Below are 21,004 nucleotides of genomic sequence, written 5' to 3'. Positions count from 1 at the left end.
TATCCACTTGATACTCGTGCCTCGGCGCCGGTAATAATCACTAATCTGATCATCGTTGAGTTGAAATCTCGTACCTACTCATTAATCGAGTCTTGTGCGGAGGGATTATCTCAAGAAAGGCTTAAGGGAAGGAATGGGCATGGATACCTACTAAATGTGATTAATGGACGGGAATCACGAATCGCGTCACTCAGAAAATATTTAAGGGATAGGTACTTACGGGTTACGATACAGACTTGACATTCTCTACATTGTAAGCAACATTGTCTACGAGTTCTACGACTCTACGTACACACTTAATCCTACCTCCAGCAAAATAATTAGCTACTAGCCAATACCCGCGAGTTCGACCGCGTAGATTTAGATTTTTAAAATCCTGTGGGGAACTCTTTGATTTTCTGAGATAAAAACTACGTCTAGGTATATATCCCTCTCAACTACATCCATGCAAAAATCATGCCATTGCTCCGTTACGGCGTGATTGAAGTACCTACAAACATACTGTTCACTGGAATTAGGTATGTGAACCGGCCCTAAAGGTAAAAGAAACACCAAAAATAGAATTCTTTCTTTAATCATTTATTTCATTAATAATTTTAATTTCCAGTTAATCATAAAATTAACTGATATTCAAACTACGAATTAGTCATCATTATTTAAAAGTAAAATAAAATTATTAGGTACACTGGAATCAAGTATGTGAACCGACCATAAAGGTAAAAAAAAACACTAAAAATAGAATTCTTGCTTTATTTATTTCATTAATAAAATTTCCACGTAATTATTTACTGATACTCAAACTACAAACTAACTAGTCATCATTAGTTAAAAGTAAAATAAAATTATTACAATATTTAAGTACACTTATGAGATGCTTACACAACTGTTAATTATTTTATTTATTTAGCGAATTTCATGATTTATTTTATCAATATCAGAGGATTTTGTAATTTTATTATATTGCTATAATTTATTGGAGGTAAAGATGTCTTGTAATCCGGCTTAAGTTCGATGGCAGTCTAGTTAATCATTTTCCCGACTTGATATATGAAGTTTTGAATGGAACACCTATTTTTTTTAATATTCATAATCCTATACCTGCTCGCAGGTTTACAAGTTTATAACGGTTTAAGTGCCGTAGTCACATCGATAAAAATAAAAACATTAAGTGGTTTAGGCAACCTTCCAACATCATAATATGAATAAGTTGCACAATAATTATGCATAGGTACCTAAATAGATAATATTAATAAAATAAACCAAGAATATATGTGTGGATTGATGGACGTATTAATATTAATATTCCATAGAAAACAATATTTGAGCTTATTCAGAATTACTCACTATTTCAATTGTGGTCAATCTGTAAAATTAGATTACTTACAGAAATCAAAGAATAAACTAATGGAAACTTAAATAAGTATAGTTATTTAGTGAAATGTAGGTTCATGAACCTATCTCCAAAAACCTGAAAAAAGGGAATATTGGTACTTTCAAATTTGCAGTCGAAGACTACAATGCAAAGGTAATCTCATTCAGTCTTAAATTAAAAAAATCCTCTAAAACTTATGCATCAAATTAAAATACTTTTAAAACTAAGCAAGCCATTTATTACTCCTTGTTTTGCTCTAGTTTTGTTTTTAAATTTCGATACCTAGGTACTTTTTTAAACTCACTATAGGTATTCTTACCTCCCCATTACAAAATAAATTATAGGTAGATATTCCGACATACTCAGCTTCCTACACTTTTTAGGTTAGCACCTAACAAGGTACGCTTTAAGACAAAAATATAAGCCAACTTATTTTAACCACGTATCAAAAATCAATGTATCGCACACTTACATTTTTGCATTGCACAGAAACAGAGCGAAACAATAGATTTTTACCATTTTACGGTGTTTTTGACAAATTCGAAGGCTTAGTTATCTGGTTCTTAAGGTGCCTAGATAAGTATTGAGTGTTTTACCTAATAATTACATGGTCTCAAGCTACGAAACGGCAATAGAAAAATATACCTTTCTGTAAGTACATTATTCGGATAGCTTTGCTTTCCTAGAATAATTAAGAATAATAAATCTTTAGATAGTAGTGCTGTTTGCTAAGAGACCCATAGAAAACCACGCCATCTATTTTCAATAGAAAATATTTCAGTGACGTCATTCGACGGGAAATAATTATTGTGCACTAGGTAGTTAATGTGTCTGGTTTTTTCATATTGCACTTCCTTATTATGATAATGTTTGAAGGTACCTAAGTATTACAATAAATATTTATATCAATAAAAAAATTGACTGAATAAAATTATTCATTGTTTCAAGGCACTTTAAAAGGCATTTATCTATTTCAACTGTTTAAGTTCACATTGATAGTTTTTTTGGATAAAATTGTAAAAGTTTCAATTGTTGTAATATGTTATTAAGTTGTAGACAGTTAATATTATTCCTATTGTATATGTCTAGAATTGCAGCAGATCGTTACATACTAAGTTAATTTACTGTGAATAATATGGCTAATTTAATGTTACCTACCTATACCTTGTTCAGGGAGTCGAGCTAACATAGGGCGCTCTCTCTATGCACAATAGGGTATTTTACTCCAATTTTTTTATTACTTTATTATAAACTAGGATGAAAATAATGACGTAAACTGAAAAAAACTAATTAAATCGATCAAATAACAAAAAGTCATAAGCATTTAAATATTTCAGATTAGACAGAGATAGCGATAATAGCATTTTGACGTCACTCCGTGCTAATTCCATAGTAGCTTCGTGCGGTTTCATACAAATTTTCGTTTTGCAAGAAAGGGATAAAAGACCCTCCCACTCCAAAATTAAAATGCCTGTAACTTTGTAAATCTTTGTTGGATTTTAATATTTTTTTCAGCGTACGTCATTATTTTTATCCTAGTTTATAATAAAGTAATAATATTTATCAAATTCAAAAGTCGAAAAATACCCAATTGCATAGTCAATCAAAAGGATGCAATATGATCGTGATTGGTTAGTGGGTGTGACCATTTCCTAGAAATGTAAGGGTGCATTTAGATATATTGCTTACTTACAGAAAACACTTTAAAGGTTGCTAGCTTTTGCCAAGGCCTTCGACCATATTACGGTATCGAGATAAAATTAATAATGAGATATTTTAATTGTAAAATTATTGTATGTAATGAAAAATACTTAAACCATCGAAAGCTATGAAACAATCCAGTGAACAAGCTAGGTTAACATAACAAACGACTGGGAATGAGTTGCCAACCAGCTTTGATAGTTGTGATTTTGTCAAGTGGTGATAGTAAAAAAAGAATACCCGGCTGAGTTTGCTGTGGGCTCTTCTCAGACTTGGGCGCGTTTGGAACCCTCGTAGCTTTAGTTTTAAGTTAACGTACTTAATTAAATCACCACTACTTTTCCTATCAGCTCGTTTCGACGAACAGGGTATAGGTATTCATGCTTAGGTACAGCTTATCTAAGTTAACACTAATAAGTGCACCGATGAATTTCACTTCTAGTGAAACATTAGGCAATAAAGTAGATCGTTGTAGAACGGCAAAAAGTGTTATTTACAAGTAGGAAAACATTCATATTTTTATGCCAAAGATTTTTATTAATAATAATTATAATTTTAAATATTCATAATTAAGTCATTTTTAAAAATATAGGTAAGAATATGTTTAAATTTTAAAATATTTAGCGGAATTCATTCAGTAGTAAAATATAAAATATTCATGGTTCACAAATATATGTAAAATATCCCTAGAATTAACTCAGTAAAATATAAAAAAATATCCTCCCGATTCACTTAATAATCTGTAAAATATATCCATATTTTTTTTATATCAAAAAATAGCCTGAGGCAAAATGTTAAATATTATATTCTAAAGAAACCTGATAATAACTCTGATAATAATGTTTGAAGAAAGAAGAGTGGACAATATAAGAATGGGACCAAGATAAACAAAATGATGACGTAATTTTGGAGTAGAAAAGTTACATTTCAAAATTGGATGAATATGGGCTTGTTTCAAATATGAATTTGTTAATCTTTGTTGTTATGCTTTTATTCTCCCATTCTCGGTGTAAGTACTTATTTAGTTACAATATAAAATCTATACAAATAAGATAAGGTTAGCATTGTTAGGTAGGTATGGCTGATATTAGATGATGAAACGGCGAGCGAGTATGATCTATTAAATATTTCGATTATCGTGTTTTAATTCGTTCACTAAATTCGACACTCTAACCTAGTTTATGGTAAAACTCCTGGATTTTTATTTAATCTGTTGTACCTACCATATCCGCTCTGACATAATATTCTACTAAAAAGTAAGGAATGATATTTTTCTTATACTATTTTTGTACGGAATGCCCAAAGATTTAATTCAGCCAAGTGCAGTTATAGATAACCTACAATCTCGTAATTCACCTTAAACTCAGTAAAACGTTATAATTAAACGTACGCTTACTATAAACAATCTAATTAAGACACTAACTATCACTGCAAATGTATAAACATCACAAGGTTTGAAAAATAAAATTACACTATAACTTACGAACATGACGAATGCGAACGCGTTCGTCGACAAAATGGCGGCCACGAGGGCCACAGATGATAAATTATCTTTGTACAATGGCGTAAAGACGCTCAACGCAGCGGGGAAAATGTTTTCGTCGTGATGTTTAATAATAAATAGATATAAAATGGTGGCGGTGTTTTTGTTTATGGCCGGAGAGAGATGCACCAAGAGTTGGGTACAGCAGATCACCGTTGAAAAAATCCTAGGATCCTGGCGGTCCTTGTCGGGGCAGGCGGTTCGGGCAACTTCCTCCTCTTCTCTTGGGTGGTCAGTTTGCGCTTCATTTGCTCATCGATCAATTCCTGCATGTCCATCTAGAATAGAAAATTAAATTCGATTGATAATTTTAGAAACTATTTATAGGTTGTATACGGATACAATTTTTCACGGAAGGTTCTATTGGCTACCGTTAAAATTTATAGGTAGGCATATATTTCAATTAACTAGTCGGGATTTTCGTCTACAGCTTCAATGCTGGCAGAAGTCATGTCTAAGAAACTAAAAGCGTTCGAAACGGAAGAAAGAGGCCTGTTTGCAGAAGGATATTTTGTGGCTCAGAAACTTGACCAATAGTTTTGGAAAGAGCACAAGAAATTTTTTTAGAACAGCGTTCTCCAAAGCTGAAATTACCCTAAAAATTTCTAATATTCGGTAGAGTAAGGCATGGTAAGAGGTCTAAATTATCCTACAACTAATTTAAATTGTTTACTCCTCTACATACCTGCCACTGCTCCAGTTGTTGACCAAGGTCGATCTTCTGTCGTACTGCTTCGTACAGCTGGCTGTTAGCTTGCATCAGCTCCACCCTTGTTTTCGCCAGGGCCACCTGGAAAATACCAAGCAAAAAATTCAAATTTTTGTTATGAAAAAGAAAATGATGTCCATTATGAGGATCGGTGTGAAGATTAGGCACTCATAGGTAGCAAATTGTTTATGCGTAAATAACAATAATTGGATAAGACTCTTGGGATAAGAAAAAATGAGTAGACATCATCTAACAGCAACTTTGTTCCACAGTTTTGATGTCGAGGTATGATAATATTATGATTGATCCGTAAAGAGTATAACAAGGTACTAGGAGTATTAATAAGTGGACAACATCCAGTCAAGAAAATTGCGACGCAAGCTTAAAACCCGGGCTACGAAAGTTTTCCAAGTTCAGGTAGGTAAACGCCATGTCAGGTAAGGAACCATGTCCTGACTATCTTCTGCTGCTTGTTTCCAAACTGTAAAGTACACGATGAAAGAGACAGCGACATCTCACCTCTACTGTCTTCTTTCTCTCGATTGCTTCGTCCCTCTCTTGCCTGGCCTTAGTGACAGCATCATCGTTCTGCAGGCTGCTGTAATTAGCGTCGTTCAGCAGTTTGTCTCTTTCTTCTGCAGCCGCGCGGAGTTCTACTTCTGCCACCGATAACTGGAAGTAGAACAAACGGGTGTGATAAAAAAAATTTGCAAATACGATGTTTTGATTTTAGAGGGTGAAGATTTTTCCCAAAATGAAACAAGAATTTTCTTGAAATCTTAGTTTCTATCTTGATTGTAGTTAGGTGATACCCGCGACTTCGTCCGCATGGATTTAGGTTTTTAAAAATCTTTTGGAAACTACTTAATTTTCCGGGATAAAAAATAATCCATCTAGAATGCAAGCCAGATGACACTCGCAACTTTGTATACGTAAATTAAGGTCTTTAAAAATCCCGTGGGAACTCTTTGAAATTCTGGGATAAAAAGTCCTATTCTATGTCCTACCCCGGGATGCAAGTTGTTTCTTGTACCAAATTTCATGGCCGTCAAAAGCTAGCAGACAGACATGCTGACATACCTACTTTAGCATTTAAAATATTAGCAAGGTTTAGTCCATCTTGGATGCTAAATCTAACACTGTGTACCTAGGTACCTATTAAATTCTCATCTACCTGCTCAGTCGATGCTAGTAGTGGAATTCATCTACTCAGTCTAACTCAGTAGGTATACCTCCGTACTACTAAAAACTATTCAACGTTATCTAATAAATCAATCTAAAATTCAATGCATTCCATAAAACTTCAACAAGAGTTTCTTTAGGAGGAAATGGTCCGTGAAAGTTCTTCTAAAAACGCATTCCTCAGAAATTCAAACGATTTCCCCGACGTGGGAGACGTCGCGATGTATGCATTTCCTCTGATTAAACACACACTACGCTGATGGCAAAAACAGGCACTCGATTATGCGGCAGAAATAGTTCCATGTCTAAGCAAATCAAATTATCTTGATAAGTAGGTATGAGGAGATATTAAATGAACACTTTATGGGTTTAGAACACATTAAGAAAATGGTAATCTTCTTTACTGATAGATAATAAATAAAAAGACAAAGTTTAAATGTTTATAAATAATGTACCAACTAAGAAGGTACTTAGGTATGTAGCCTTGATACTTACTAAGTAGATTTTTTTAAATAAATATAAAAATATAAAAACATGTTTTTGCCGACATACAGGTAGGTATTGTTAATTGTATAAACTATCACTCAAGACCTTGATATTAAATTGTATCATTTTAAATACAATAAAAAAGTCGTATCTAATAATAAAAACCTTATCGTATACCTACTAGGTACTAATGTACCCACTTGCAAATTTTATTGCAAAAATGCATTCAAGTTTCAAATTAAGATTCATAAAACTGTTGCAATCTCAAATAGTAATCTTCATAAAGCCAAAACCATTCTCCAGACTTAATTTGGTTGCTTTTTCAAAACGAGGGACCTAGTGCATAATATGAACATAATATTAAGTAGGTAGGTATCTACTACTAGATGATGCCCGCGACTTTGTCAGTTAAAATTCCTATGGAAATTCTTTGCTTTTGCGGGACCAAATTATTATCTCTATGTACGTTGTCTGTATAATACCGTCTATGTACCTACGTCCCCGGAATGCAAGTTATCTAAGTACCTGTCCTATACCTTTCGTCAAAATCCGTTTAAAACGGATCAGCCGTGAAAAGGTTGCAGACAGACAGACACACTTTCACATTTATAGTATTGGAAGTATAAATTCTGTGGTAAGTATAAACTTAAATATACAGCGATACATGATGTTTATTTTCACCGGTGCAAGGCTATTTTATATTGCTGGGTCATTTCCGCTAAACCTCATGGTGTGAATAGCTGGTCGTTGCACCCGGCCGATCCGGCCAGTCCGTGACCTGGTCCACAGTCGACACGCAAACCCTTTGTCTCACAATGGCGAAAACGATTTACTATGCTAGCCAAAAATAAACTACATTTTAGATTACATTTTTAAATAAACTAGCCATGACTAAAATCTTGTATGTAACCGACTTCAAATAAAGGAGGAAGTTCTCAATTTGTCTGTATATTTTTTCTATCCTAAACAAAAGGTTAGTATTATAAATTGTGGTATTAGACGTTTGCCACGCGAACTATAAATATTATTATCCGGATATTCTACGTCGTCAGTCGTGATCGCCTAATTTCCTCGACTTCACACAACCTTACGCTCCTCAAGACTCTTGTCTTTGAATCAAGTTTTAATATTCATAGTTGTCATTTTTCTTCTCAACTGGGCGTGTATCAAAATATGTAAAATTGGTTCTGATTGGTGATTATTTGTACGTTATAAAATATAGTCATATCTACCTACAAACATTATACAAATGGAGCCAGTCACAAAGTTATCAGAACATTATATTCCCACACAAAAGCCATATAAAATCAGAATGAACTGCATGGTTGTATTGTGCTCGTTCCATGGGTAAGGTCAATTAGAAACGCGTATGGATCTAGATAACCGGATTTGTGAATTTTTAACGATCGTAGGCGGGTAAGTTGGGTGATATTAGTCATTGTTTGCAAAAATAGTGCTAATGCTACCTAGGTCATAGTACCACTTAATTCCAAAAACATTGATTTGATTCTAACGATAAACAAAGTAATGAAATTGTTATTTTCTCTATCAAAACTGTAACGATAACAATAAAGTAACGGGTGTTACCAGGGGTGTCAACATCCGACCATGTTTGAAAAATTGAAAAATCTTTATTTATAACTCTTTACAATGCCTTAACAGTAAAGTACGGACTGCGTTAGTTACAAAACTGTGTTGCAGTTGTTAATAAGTTGTTTGCTTATCTCAATCGCCCCCTGGCCGATTAACTATTGAGATTTATGGGTACCATAAACAACTCACAATATTAATAAGTGTTACTGACTTATTTTCAGGAATAAAACAAAGCTCTCATACTTGGCCATATGTCTGAATTAACTGCGCGACGCGCAACGCGCCACGCGTCCAGGAAAGTGCCCTAACAGATAGTGACGCGGAAGTTTACCAAGTTACCCTTAAATGATATCTGAACGGTTCGCATCGGAACATTAAATTGCTTGACGGTACCTCTTACTTAATAAGATGGTACTTGGTGGCATACCACCAGGCTTAGCTTTGGCCAATTAAAAATTTTGAAAAAGCATATTGACCTGCCGTAAGTCGTGACTAAAACCCGGGAGCATTCACTTCAGGACCAATCACTTCACTTAAAGTGTAAATTAAAAATTTATAACACCCCCGACTTAGTGAAGGTTACAGTAACTAGAAAAGAGCTGATAACTTTCAAACGGCTGAACTGATTTTCTTAGATTATAGCTAAGAACATTCTCGATCAAGCCAGCTTTCAAACAAAAAAACTAAATTAAAATCGGTTCATTAGTTTAGGAGCTACGATGCCACAAACAGATACACAGATACACACGTCAAACTTATAACACCCCTCTTTTTGGGTCGGGGGTTAAAAAAATATAACCATAGAGAGGATTTTAAAAGTGGTAACCCTATTTAATATCGACTATTGGGACACACTATTGTTCACAGCAATACCATGGCACATTATTAAATACCGTTTGCGACTCGATCGAGAGAAATTGATTTTTGATCAATCGGATCAAACTGGTAACGTTAGATCCTCGGGTTAGATAGAATTAATAGTTTTCATATTATTTCTTTGAAAGTAGAATGTTAAGATTGTGCACTGTAACTCCAAGATAGGCACCGCAATCTACCTCGGTAGTTTCAGTTTTTTTTTACCTACGATATTCCAGAAACTATGAATTAGGTATAGATAGATCTCTTTCTTTCAACTATTCTGTACAGGTTCATGTCTTTGCTTTCAATTTTTATCAGCACTTACTTAAAGACCTTATAAAATTCCAAATCGACAACCCTCATACGTTTGTATCGTAAATTAAAAAATAACACCCCCGACAAGTGAAGGTTACAGTAACCAGAAAAGAGCTGATAACTTTCAAACGGCTGAAGCGATTTTCTTGGATTATAGCTAAGTACACTCTCGATCAAGCCACCTTTCAAACAAAAAAAAACTAAATAAAATCGGTTCATTAGTTTAGGAGCTACGATGCCACAGACAGGTACACAGATACACACGTCAAACTTATAACACCACTCTTTTTGGGTCGGGGGTTAAAAAGTGAAGACAAAGTCGTATGCTTGTGTGACACGCATTCACGTACAGACGCAACTTTGAGTAAAATGTCGCCTACGAGTGAGCTTCAAAACACGATTCTAGTCTGTAGAAGTCGTTGCACCTACCTTAGAAGATAGATCAGCAATAATCTCATTCTTCTCATCAATCTGTCTCTCCCTCTCCATCGCACGTCGCGCATGCGCAGCAATGGAGTCTCGAACTCTGGAACCTTCGAGTTGGGCGTAGGCAGCTACGGCATCTGCACACGCGGCCGCTAGGGCTCCACGACGAAGAGTCTCACCCTCGTCACCGTCCAAAGAAGTTAGCGATAAATCTGAATGGAGACCTGCGAAAAAGAGAAATGTGTAAGTATATAAATGTCTGTGAAAGCATGTAGATCCCGTTCGTAAGGTATTTCAATCTATATCTATTCTAATATTGTAGAGAGGTATTTGTAAGTTTATAATTAAGAAGGAAATCTCCAGAACTAATCATCAGATTCTGAAAATTCTTTGACTGATACATTGCTACATTATCTTCAAGTGTTGCTATAAATTATGGCGAAAAAATTCACGAAGTCTTAACTCACAGGAAAAGGGTAGTTCTAGTTTATTATGTACATGTATAGGTACATATTATAAAACGAGGAACTGACAGCAATGTAGGCAGGTATACAGTTCCGACCGCTAGATCTAGAAACATGAGATTTTGTAAGTAGGCTCTCTCTACAGCCTACATAATATGTCTCTACGTTAGGGAAGAGTAGGGCATAACAGCTCGTTCACACAGGCTGCGTAAGCGTAGACGTAGCGCGTACCATTACGTTGTAATGTATGGAACTGTATGAGACATGGCATACCGCTTGCGTGGCTTGAACGTCCGCGTAGACGTAATGCGCGCAGATGTCTACGGATTCAAACGCGTCACTACGCACCCGTTACGTGTAGGTACGTGCCTGGTGTGAATCGGCCTCAATAAATGATTTTTCAGCACCCAAAGCCGGGTTTAGTCAGGTAATACTGTATAATGTATATAGTAAGATAGAGATAAACCCCGGACAAAATTTCTTGCAAGTCGCACGAATAATTTAATGACGCAAGGCTTATATTTAGGTATATGAAGAAAAAAGTGTTCATAAAGAAAAATGTGGGTTAACTGTTCATAGCAGATTAACTATTTAACGCCGTTTCTTTGTAGATAATCTTTTTATAATAAGATTAGATCTACCTTGTAATACAGGCTATGTTTATGTCCCATTTTGCGGCTTCGTCGCCTTAGAGAAGCATGACTCATTTACTTAGATAAGTTTTAATGAAAAACATCTACCTACTGTGGTATCTAAGTATAAATAAATAACTTATATTTATGTTATAGTCTTATAGGGGAAAAGTAGTAGAGTTCTATTGAAAAAGGCTAGTTTCAAATCAATTATTTTATAGATAAAAAATTCAAATTCCCCTATAATACCTATAGCTTTACCTTTAAAAAGAGTGTTAAGATGTTTAAAATACATCGACGAACTAACGAAATCACTTCTGCTAGTAAAATGATACATTTACTACGTGTTCGAAGGTAACTTTCTACTCTAGTGTCAAGTGTTGGATATCATACTAAGATGGTATACCGCAAGGCCCTTATCATGTAGCGATATTTTGTTTCAGAGGACAGCTGTTGTGGCTAAGATTTGAATTTGATAGTCGAGAGCTTGGTATACTATGTAGTTATTGGTTAAAGATACGTCTTCGTCAAATGATAGATGTTCTGGATATAGATCTCTTGTAAGGACTTTCACACGCCACGCTCTTGCACCGCCTGGACCCAGTTGGCTGAAGGTGACTCGTTTGATGTCGTCGGTCCATTTATGAGGGGTAACTGGCAAGGCTAGGCTTTCCTTCGCTATTCCAGCAGCTTGATACCGCAACACCGATTGATTCTTAGAACTCCGTGTCTTACCCATTGCTACTTCAGTTTCATAACCCTTTGAGCTATGTCGGTTACTCCTGGTTGGTCTACGTCTACGCATCTCTTCATTTCATTGGATCATACTTAGCGACCATATCTCGGATCCATATGTGATCACCGGCTTTACACGCACTGACGAAGACTTTAGTTATCAAGTACCTACTGAGGAATTCTGGACGAGAAGGATATCTCAAAGCTTCCCAAACGCTGCCCAACCGAGTTTGGTTGGGCGCATGACCGTTGCGTGCAGAAGTCCCTACAAATTACAACAGACCTATGCCCAGCAATGGACGTCGGTTGATGATTATGATGATTGTCATTAGGAGGTACTATGATTTCGAAAAAGATGATTTTTGTAATGATTAATGAGCAAGGAAAAACAAAGTAAGTGGGTCATCCAATTCTCATTTTCGTAAGCAATCGTGCTTGGAACAAATACATTAGGTATGCGTTTCTGCACATAGGTACTTACATACCTACTCGTAATATCTACAAACGTGCTTACTTGAAGTATTTGAAATATTTCACAATATTGGCCACATGTTTGGTGTAACAGTGAGTATAAGTGATTACCAAAGGGATATGCAAATTTATTTTATATTCAGCTTAACAAATATTACCTACTCTTTACTTGTAATAGCGTTACAAGCTAAATAAACATTATTCCATTTTAATTACTATTTCATTACAAAATCATGCTGATGAATGATGATAATATGCTAGGTAGATGAAATTATTTAGAAACTTGTATTATGCAAGCGTCTTTTTGTCCAGTGCATTTTATAGTTACTTATTCAAGAAATCAGAAATTCTGCAATTGAATAAAATTATTAAAACGATTTTTTATATTAACAGGAGGAAGAGGGAAAGTTTCTCCAGATCCAAGATCCAATAAGAGATAGGTAGTTTGGTCTTTCCTCTAAATTTTACAGAAAAGCCGACATATTCGTACGTAAGTAAGTTTACGACATAGGTAAATAAGCATATTTGCAGTAGTAATAAATGTATAGTTATAACGGAAAATAATAAGTTATGAAATTACAAAAGAAATTCTGTTTATTTCTGCATCAAGAATAACTTGTATTTCCTTTACGTATTTATTAACATCATATAAAAATAAAAAATAAACAATTTCAACGTAACATATAACACTAATAGGTACCTAGTTAGCATGATTTACCCATTTATTCTATTGATTTAATAATACTGGGTACATAATATCTTAGCCTGATTTCCTAAGACTGATTTATTTTACGCATCAAAGCATACCACGGCTAAGGGATTTAGGGAAAATGCATAATCAGACTGACAATGAGAGCGAAAATAAACAAATTAGTTTGCCAACGATATACATATTATAATTTGAAATAATGAAGTAAGACATCATAGAATTTCTGTAACGAAACAAGTAAATGGTCTTATAACTCTGATTTAATTGTACTTAAAAGTAGGTAATTCATTGCATTGTTAGAATGTTAGAATTACCGGTCTACAGCGTAACGCAAATGTCGTGTAGAAGTTTTTATGAGTTGCAGTTGAGTAAATCTTATTATGTTACAGATGCGAGCGGATTACGAAAGATTGTTTACAAAGTAGCTTTTACCTGCGGTTTTGTCTACGTGATTCATCTGTTATGTTGTAATAATAAATCGAGCTACTTTTAAACCCCTGACGCGACGTGGTACAAAGATTAGGTACTTAGGTATATTTTATTTGCCGCTTATGTCTGTGTGTGGCAGTATAGCGCCCTATATATAGTATTTTTTATTCAGCAGCGTAAAAGATTTTTGTACATTTGGTGTATTACTTATTAACTTTTTATATACTTAGGTAACTTTCATAGATTCTGGTCCATAAGGGCCAAGGGAATAGTCCAACTTACTTGATAGACTTCGTGAAATAGGTAGTACTAGCATATCTGTATCATAATGATAAGCAAGACGCTAGATTGAAAATCTCTTCTGCAGATCATCATCATCATCACCATTATCATCATGATCATCATCAACCCGTCGCCGGCTCACTACAGAGCACGGGTCTCCTTTCAGAGAAGGATTTTGGCCATAGTCTACCACTCTGGCTAAGTGGATTGGCAAACTTCACACACCTTCGAGAACATTACTGAGAACTCTCAGGAATGCAGGTTTCCTCCCGATATTTTCTTTCGCCTTTAAAAGAAGTGATATTTTATTACTTAAAACGCACATAACTCCAAAAGTTAGAGGTGCGCGTACCCGGGATTGAACCAACGACCTCCGATTAGGAGGTTGACGTGCTAACTATTAGGTCACAGCTTCTTTTTCCTGCACAGTTCATTGTTCACTTTATCTTTAGCGATACAAAATCACTTGGTTTTCCGTAACAGGGCGTGCTAAGCTCCGAGTAGCACAAAGAATGCTTGAAATGAGCATTTTAGTGAAAAAAACCAAAGGTTTTTATCGTGGCAATAATTACCGCCCAACTCTACATCCTGTATCTACCTGTTAGCGTGAATTTTACCAGTATTTAACCAAGTGTACACCTCCATAATTATACCAACTTTTTATTAAAACACATGGCGATGACCTAGAATCTAAATTCTAAACGTTCAATCGTGGTTTTAGCAATTTTCTATAATACTAATTAATTCAATACATTCTATAGATTTTATACATTTTATATTCTGAACGACGATGCAGCCTTTCATAAATGAATAGGAAATTAATTGTTTGTCCGTCTGTCTATCTGTTCGACACCTATAGTCATAATCACACTAAATAACACGATAGGTATAAATGTGAAAGTTCACACGCGACAATGACTGAACCGATTTGGCTGATGGAACGAAGATAGCTCATACCTACCTATTCTGACCTAACACAAGCATATTTATCCCGCGAAAGAGTTCCGCGGGATTTTTGAACAACCTATAATGCGCGCGAAAGAAGTCGCATCACTAGTAATATTTTTGAAACGTTTGTACTTACAATACTTCGTGAGGACACGTTCACGTATTCGTGACGCACCGTGCCAACCTCCAGATCAGCACGACATGTCATTGCGAATGCTTTATTTGTTTCGTAAAAATCGATACCGATACTTTCCTATACCTATATAAGAAACAATAAAATCATCCTACTTATTTAGAAAGGACGTACGGATTTAGACGTATAATAAGACGTGTTCTTATTTATTTGCTGAAATATGAAATAATGTGTGCTTCTTTTGTAAGGCCTAAATAGAAAAAAAAATACTCAAATCTTATACAACTGGCTGCCTTCTTTTGAATCTTCAAATTCATCTAGGTACAACTTGCACTGGTTCGTAGCCTTTTCCAGTTCCTACCGAGAAGAACCAGCAAGAAACTCGGCGGTTGCTACATTGTCATCATCATCTTATTCAACCCATTGCATCGCCGGCCCACTATGAGCTCGGGTCTCCTCTCAGCATTAGAAGAATTTAGGCCATGGTCCGCTGGCCCAATGCGAATTGGGAGACACTTATTTTGTTGGCATTTTTGCAGCTACCTACAACTTCCGAATTTCACTTATTCGGTGCGACCTGTCTGTCTGTTTGTTACTTTTTCATGGCAACAATACTTTTATCCCGGAATATCCAAGAATTTCCATGGGCATTTTTAAAACCCAAAACCCAGGTAGGTACTTACTTATGTGTTAAACTATGAAGTCACGGGTATAGACTAGTTATATTCCAGCTGCTCAAATGACGTCACACAATCTTTGTAGCTTCACAGTAAAAAACTGATTTCGAAACGCGTTTATAATAAAAATCGTGAGTAAAATTCGTGATGTGGCGAACCACGCTCCGGAACGACATGTCATCGCTATTCAATGTTTTGTATTGTTGTATAACTGAATGAAATTTCATTTTTTCTATTATCTTGTCAGTTGTTATACATTCAAATTAGCAAAACTAAAAATACCGAAACATTTTAGAGCAACAGGATAAATTTTTCAAATTAGAAATACGGTCTACTTTGGCGTCGATAAAGCCATCACGCGAGTACCTACAGTCTGGAGTAAACTGGAATAAACCGTAGCTAATTATTTTCTAAGACAGGTTTTATTCTAAACATAAAATAGTTAAGTTACATCACTACTCATATTATAAATGTGAAAGTGTGTTTGTTTGTTAGCTTGTCCTTCAATCACGCCGCAACGGATCAACGGAATCGGTGTGATTTTTGCATGGATACCTATAGTTAAAGACCCGATTAAGCCTAAGTGAGTAATTAATATAATTAAGACGAGAAGATCATCGTGCTATTTTTTTTATATAAACACGACAGACGACAGCATAAATCTAAAAGCGGTAAAACCGACGCAGACTAGAAACTAGTTCAGTCTATGCGTGTTAAGCCCGAGTATCGATTCAATCGCGTGATGTTGCTACAACGTGCAACTATAGAGTACCTACTACAGACTCCTATAATAAACTAGCTCGTGCCCGCGACTTCGTCCGCGTCGATTACACAAATTTCAAACCCCTATTTTACCCCCTTACAGGAGACTTTTTTTAAATCCTTTCTTGGTGGATATAAGGTCATAAGGTACCTTAAAACATGCAACATTCTTTCGATGAAATTACTAGCTACTTTCAATCTCATACTTAAATCTTTATAATACAATACAAGGTATTTATACTTGCAGAATATGTTCATGATTTGCATCTGCATCTTACATGAAAGTGAGGTACCAATAAACGTGATCTTCTACTATTCCTGTTATTGCATACGTACTATAAAGCTAGGTTTCTATGTCCTATCCAAGGTCCTATCCAAATATTTCTCGACTATAATATTTTCTGCATCTTTTTTGGTTGGAGGATGTTAAGTTTATCCGCTTGACTCTCAACGTAAAACATGAAGTTCTAAACGAATAAAATTGCTGAAATTCTTGTCAGAAGTCAAAACGGAATAAGGTAACGGTTTTTTTTTGTTTTTTAACTTTATTTAGTTTATTTTTAGTAGGTAACGGAGTACGGAATCCTAATAATAATAAAAACCGGTCAAGTGCGAGTTGGATTTGCAAAGAAGGGCCCCGTACCGTGCACAAGAAATATGCAAATTAATGACGAACAGCAGGAACTATCTATGATGTGTTTAGTTAATACAAGGAATTAGTATTATTGGGTTGTGACAATTTTTTTTCTGATGTAACCACGAATTCACGGTTTTCGGTTTTGTCCTTTAGGTACTTGTGCTATAAGGCATTGCTGCCTTTGGTTTTATTTAACGAGAAGTACCCTACAGGTTTTGATTTCCTTTTCTTGACAGACAGACGGAGTACGACATGATCCTATAAGGGTTCCTTTTTCCTTTTGAGGTACGGAATCCTAGAAATAACCTGATTTTTTTTACATATACCTACATTTACAATTTTCAGAAACAAAGTCCTGATTAACTTTTTGTAGTAAGTTTTTGTAATGAAAAGCTCATACCTGAATCGTCATCGTGTCCCGTATTCAGTTGTAAAGCAAGTGTTCTGAGCTGCTTGAAGACTTGGATGGCCTCACTCCGCAACCAGTTGTTGTCTTCTTCCTCCGGTTCTGTTTCCATTTCAGCGTGTAAGGACCGCGCCGTGTCAGTAGCATCGGTAGCGTCTGGAGCCCCAACGCGTTCGGCGAGAGTGTCATGGGATCTTTGGAGACGTTCCAGCTCTTTGAGGGTGTTTTGATATAAGTGTTCCTGAAGGAAAAATCCCTGTTATCACTATCACAATTATATATTATAAATACGAAAATATGTATGTTTGTTGGTTTATTGGCTTGTCTTACAATCACGCCGCAGCGGAGCAACGGATCAGCATGATTTTTAAGACTTGGAGAGATTAAAAAAAAAAGCGAGCAAACGAGCAGGTGGGTCACCTGATGTCAAGTGATACCGCCGCCCATGAACACCGCAGAAGGGTTTCACGGATTGCATGTGCGTGGAAAAAGGAAACGGTTACATAGGCAGTAGGCTACTTTTTATCTCGGAAAATCAGAGTTCCCACGGGATTTCAAAAACCTAAATCCACGCAGACGAAGTCGCGGGCATCAGCTAGTGTAATATGTTTCTTTATGCGGTCAGCTGTTGTAAATCCTACCTATAATATCTTATCATCTGTTATCTTATCTACAAAAGATTAAATACGGCAATTTAGGTTTCGCTCATTCGTAAATTGTATGTACTTATACTCTTTACCAGTTTACTGTATTATTTTTTTAATAATTTATTTCTTTAACAATCGTAAATATTATTTCAGTAAAACTAAAGTTTTGTAATGAAACTTTCTCTTTTCATAATACTTAAATTAATATCATTATTTGTATTTTTATAAACTACATAACATGTACCTGTACTATCATTTAATTTGTATATACCACGAGCTACATAAACAGTAAATATTAATTGATTTAAAATATTTCATTGTTATGTCTTTAGCTTTTGCTAAAGTTGAACAGACGAGTGATATTAGCTATGGGTTTTTCATTTTCGAATGATTTACAGTTACGGTCAACGAACTGTAAAAAAACAATGATAGCCAGAGTTCACAATGCAAAATTCTATAGACCTATACAATTCGCCTTCCGTTCTGTTTTTTAGATTGGTTAGGTTGTTGTACTTGACCATAAATTAACGGCCACATTGCATCCAATATATATGCACTTTTTATTCATTTTGTACATTATATAGAGAATCAACACGTTAAGTGAGTTAGCAATAAATATAACGGATTGTAACAGATTATACTAAATAAAAGTCTAGAATGTTGCGATTTTAATAGTGCGAGGCATTACGGTGCATTTACAGTTTTCCAAAACGCGGTATAAAAACGGCAAGATCGTAATCAAAGACCGTAGCAGTTTGGCCAATTCTTTTGAGGTATCGTTTTCTTAATGTGCATGTATCAGCAGATGTCAGCCATGGTTCTACAAGTATAGTGAATGTAGGTTTCGTCCGATTCGATTAGATTTTTCGATTAGGGCGCGTGCCGCGAGGTCTCCTTGCCTTGATAAAGCACAGGCAGAATATTTCGCCGGGCATCCTATATCGGCTAAGGCCTACCTCCACGACTTGTCTAGTCATAGTCTTATCTTTATCTAGAACTAGCTGACGCTCGCGACTTCGTCCGGGTGGATTTAGGTTTTTCAAAATCCCGTGGAAACTCTTTGATATTCCGGGATAAAAAGTAGCCTATGTGCTAATCCAGGATACTATCTATCTCCATTCCGAATTTCAGCCAAATCCGTCCAGTGGTTTTTGCGTGAAGGAGTAACAAACATACACACACACACATACAAACTTTCGCCTTTATAATATTAGTGTGAAGTGTGATGTCTGTCGTGTCCTAGTCCATGTCAGGGACTAGGTACAGGGATATATCAGTGTCCAGGAGATGTCCTGGACACCGGTATGCCCCTCTACTCCACCGCACGAGGACTATGGATTCGGTAATACCTACTCACGTCATCACGTCAGGTTTGCCATATTGGTTAAGTGTTCTGACAACGAATGTACCTATTTGTGTTTTTAAACCTAGGTACGGCGCTATCAAATAATAAGTAATCAGACTTACCTGTTCTTTCAGTTGTCTTTCGAGCGCAGAAATTCTGTCGTTAGCTTCATCAAGCTGTTGCATTATGCTATCTTTGTCGCGGAGGGAAGTGCTCAGTCTTCGCTCCAAGTCGGTCCTCTTATCACTCATGAGCGCCAGTTCCGCTTTCAGGGACTCCAGACTTTGTACATGATCCTGCAGGTTAAAAACAGTTTATTACAAAATACTAGTAGCTACATAAGTATGAATATTAGTAGGTAATACGAGGTGAAAAGTTTGCGCTAAGCTTGACTTTTCAGCAAGAAAATGCAACTAGTGTGCTTAACACCAAGACACGGGAATATCTGGTTGCAATTTAGATCATAATAATATGTATTATTTTTACTTTGTTTCCCCTCATTTCTGATTTGATCACGCAGAGAAACTCAAAGCATAGCTCTCTCCATCGCCCGCTGGGTGACTGATCTTTCTTATGAAGCCCATATATAATATAGTTTGCGACGATGCCCGATGTCTTGAATCCATTTATCGAATAAACGAGTTGCAGGGAGCCGTTGGATTCAAGCGGCGCCAGACCGACGAGTGAAGAAGTCCCTACAAGAGACCTTTGTCCAGCAGTGGACGTCTATTGGTTGGTAATGATGATAGGCATTATTTTTAGTTATATGTAGGTATAGGTAAACTATAGCTCTTGTTGTACCTGCAAGCTGGTCTTCCTGATCGAGCACTGGTCCTTTAGTCCCTCAAGCTGTGCCAGGAGTTGTGCCTCCGTAGCTGATGACTCCTTCAACTGCACAGTGAGACGCGAGTTCTGTGCAGTTAGTTCTGCTATCAAGCCGGCTTTCTCTTCATCTCTCTGTAACAAGAATATTATTATCACTATCCACATTATAAGGTAGAGGGTCGTGTGTTGTGGCACTCTCTTGGGAAGGCCTATGTCCAGCAGTGGACGCAAACAGGCTGATTGATTTGATTTGACATTATAAATGCGAAAGTGTGTTTGTTTGTTGGTTTATTGGTTTGTTGATTTGACCTTCAATGACGCTGCAATGACTTTGAACTTTGGGAATCCGTGGTCTAGATCTTGTTATATCCTTTAATAAGGGAGAGAATTTGCAATTTAGAACTATCATTGGCCACTTGTGTACCTACTTAGAGACTATTTTATTCGATTAAAAATTAGCGCTTGGCTCTGGTAAACTGTGATGATTCAGTCTAAAAAGGAAGCAGACTAATACAGGAAGACTAGGTATTTCTGTTTTTAAACCCTACCACTATGGTTATGGGTACGTTTTCGGCATGTCCCTTCTTCAAAGATCCTTTCAATGACATAGCGAGTATTTATAGGTCCACGGACATAATTAAGTATTATTTGTATTTTTTGTAAAATTTTTGGTAATCTAAAGTAATTTTGCATAAAGAGACTTTTTTATTTTATGTT

The 21,004-nt window shown here is 35.9% G+C and overlaps 1 protein-coding gene across 2 annotated transcripts in view; it reads right to left on the bottom strand.

Annotated features, from left to right (window-relative positions):
* Positions 1–736: 736 nt before the first annotated feature.
* Positions 737–21,004, bottom strand: part of LOC123871281 (bicaudal D-related protein homolog) — an 83,763-nt gene continuing 63,495 nt past the window's right edge. The window contains exons 3-10 of one of the 2 annotated variants that reach the window (XR_006797245.1): positions 20,264–20,419; positions 19,585–19,758; positions 17,465–17,711; positions 10,189–10,409; positions 5,845–5,997; positions 5,302–5,406; positions 3,019–4,894; positions 737–2,595 (exon numbers count right to left, since the gene is read on the bottom strand). Coding sequence is in view for 1 of the 2 variants with exons in the window: in XM_045914996.1 (XP_045770952.1) it covers positions 4,766–4,894; positions 5,302–5,406; positions 5,845–5,997; positions 10,189–10,409; positions 17,465–17,711; positions 19,585–19,758; positions 20,264–20,419 (1,185 nt within the window). In the remaining variant the exon portion in view is untranslated. Of the gene's footprint in view, positions 4,895–5,301; positions 5,407–5,844; positions 5,998–10,188; positions 10,410–17,464; positions 17,712–19,584; positions 19,759–20,263; positions 20,420–21,004 lie in introns of both variants that reach the window. The other variant, XM_045914996.1, reaches the window with a different exon arrangement.

Source organism: Maniola jurtina, chromosome 13, assembly GCF_905333055.1.
Source record: "Maniola jurtina chromosome 13, ilManJurt1.1, whole genome shotgun sequence".
NCBI lineage: Eukaryota > Metazoa > Arthropoda > Insecta > Lepidoptera > Nymphalidae > Maniola > Maniola jurtina.
Note: the sequence above shows the minus strand (reverse complement) of the source record. Positions and strands in the feature narration are given on the sequence as shown.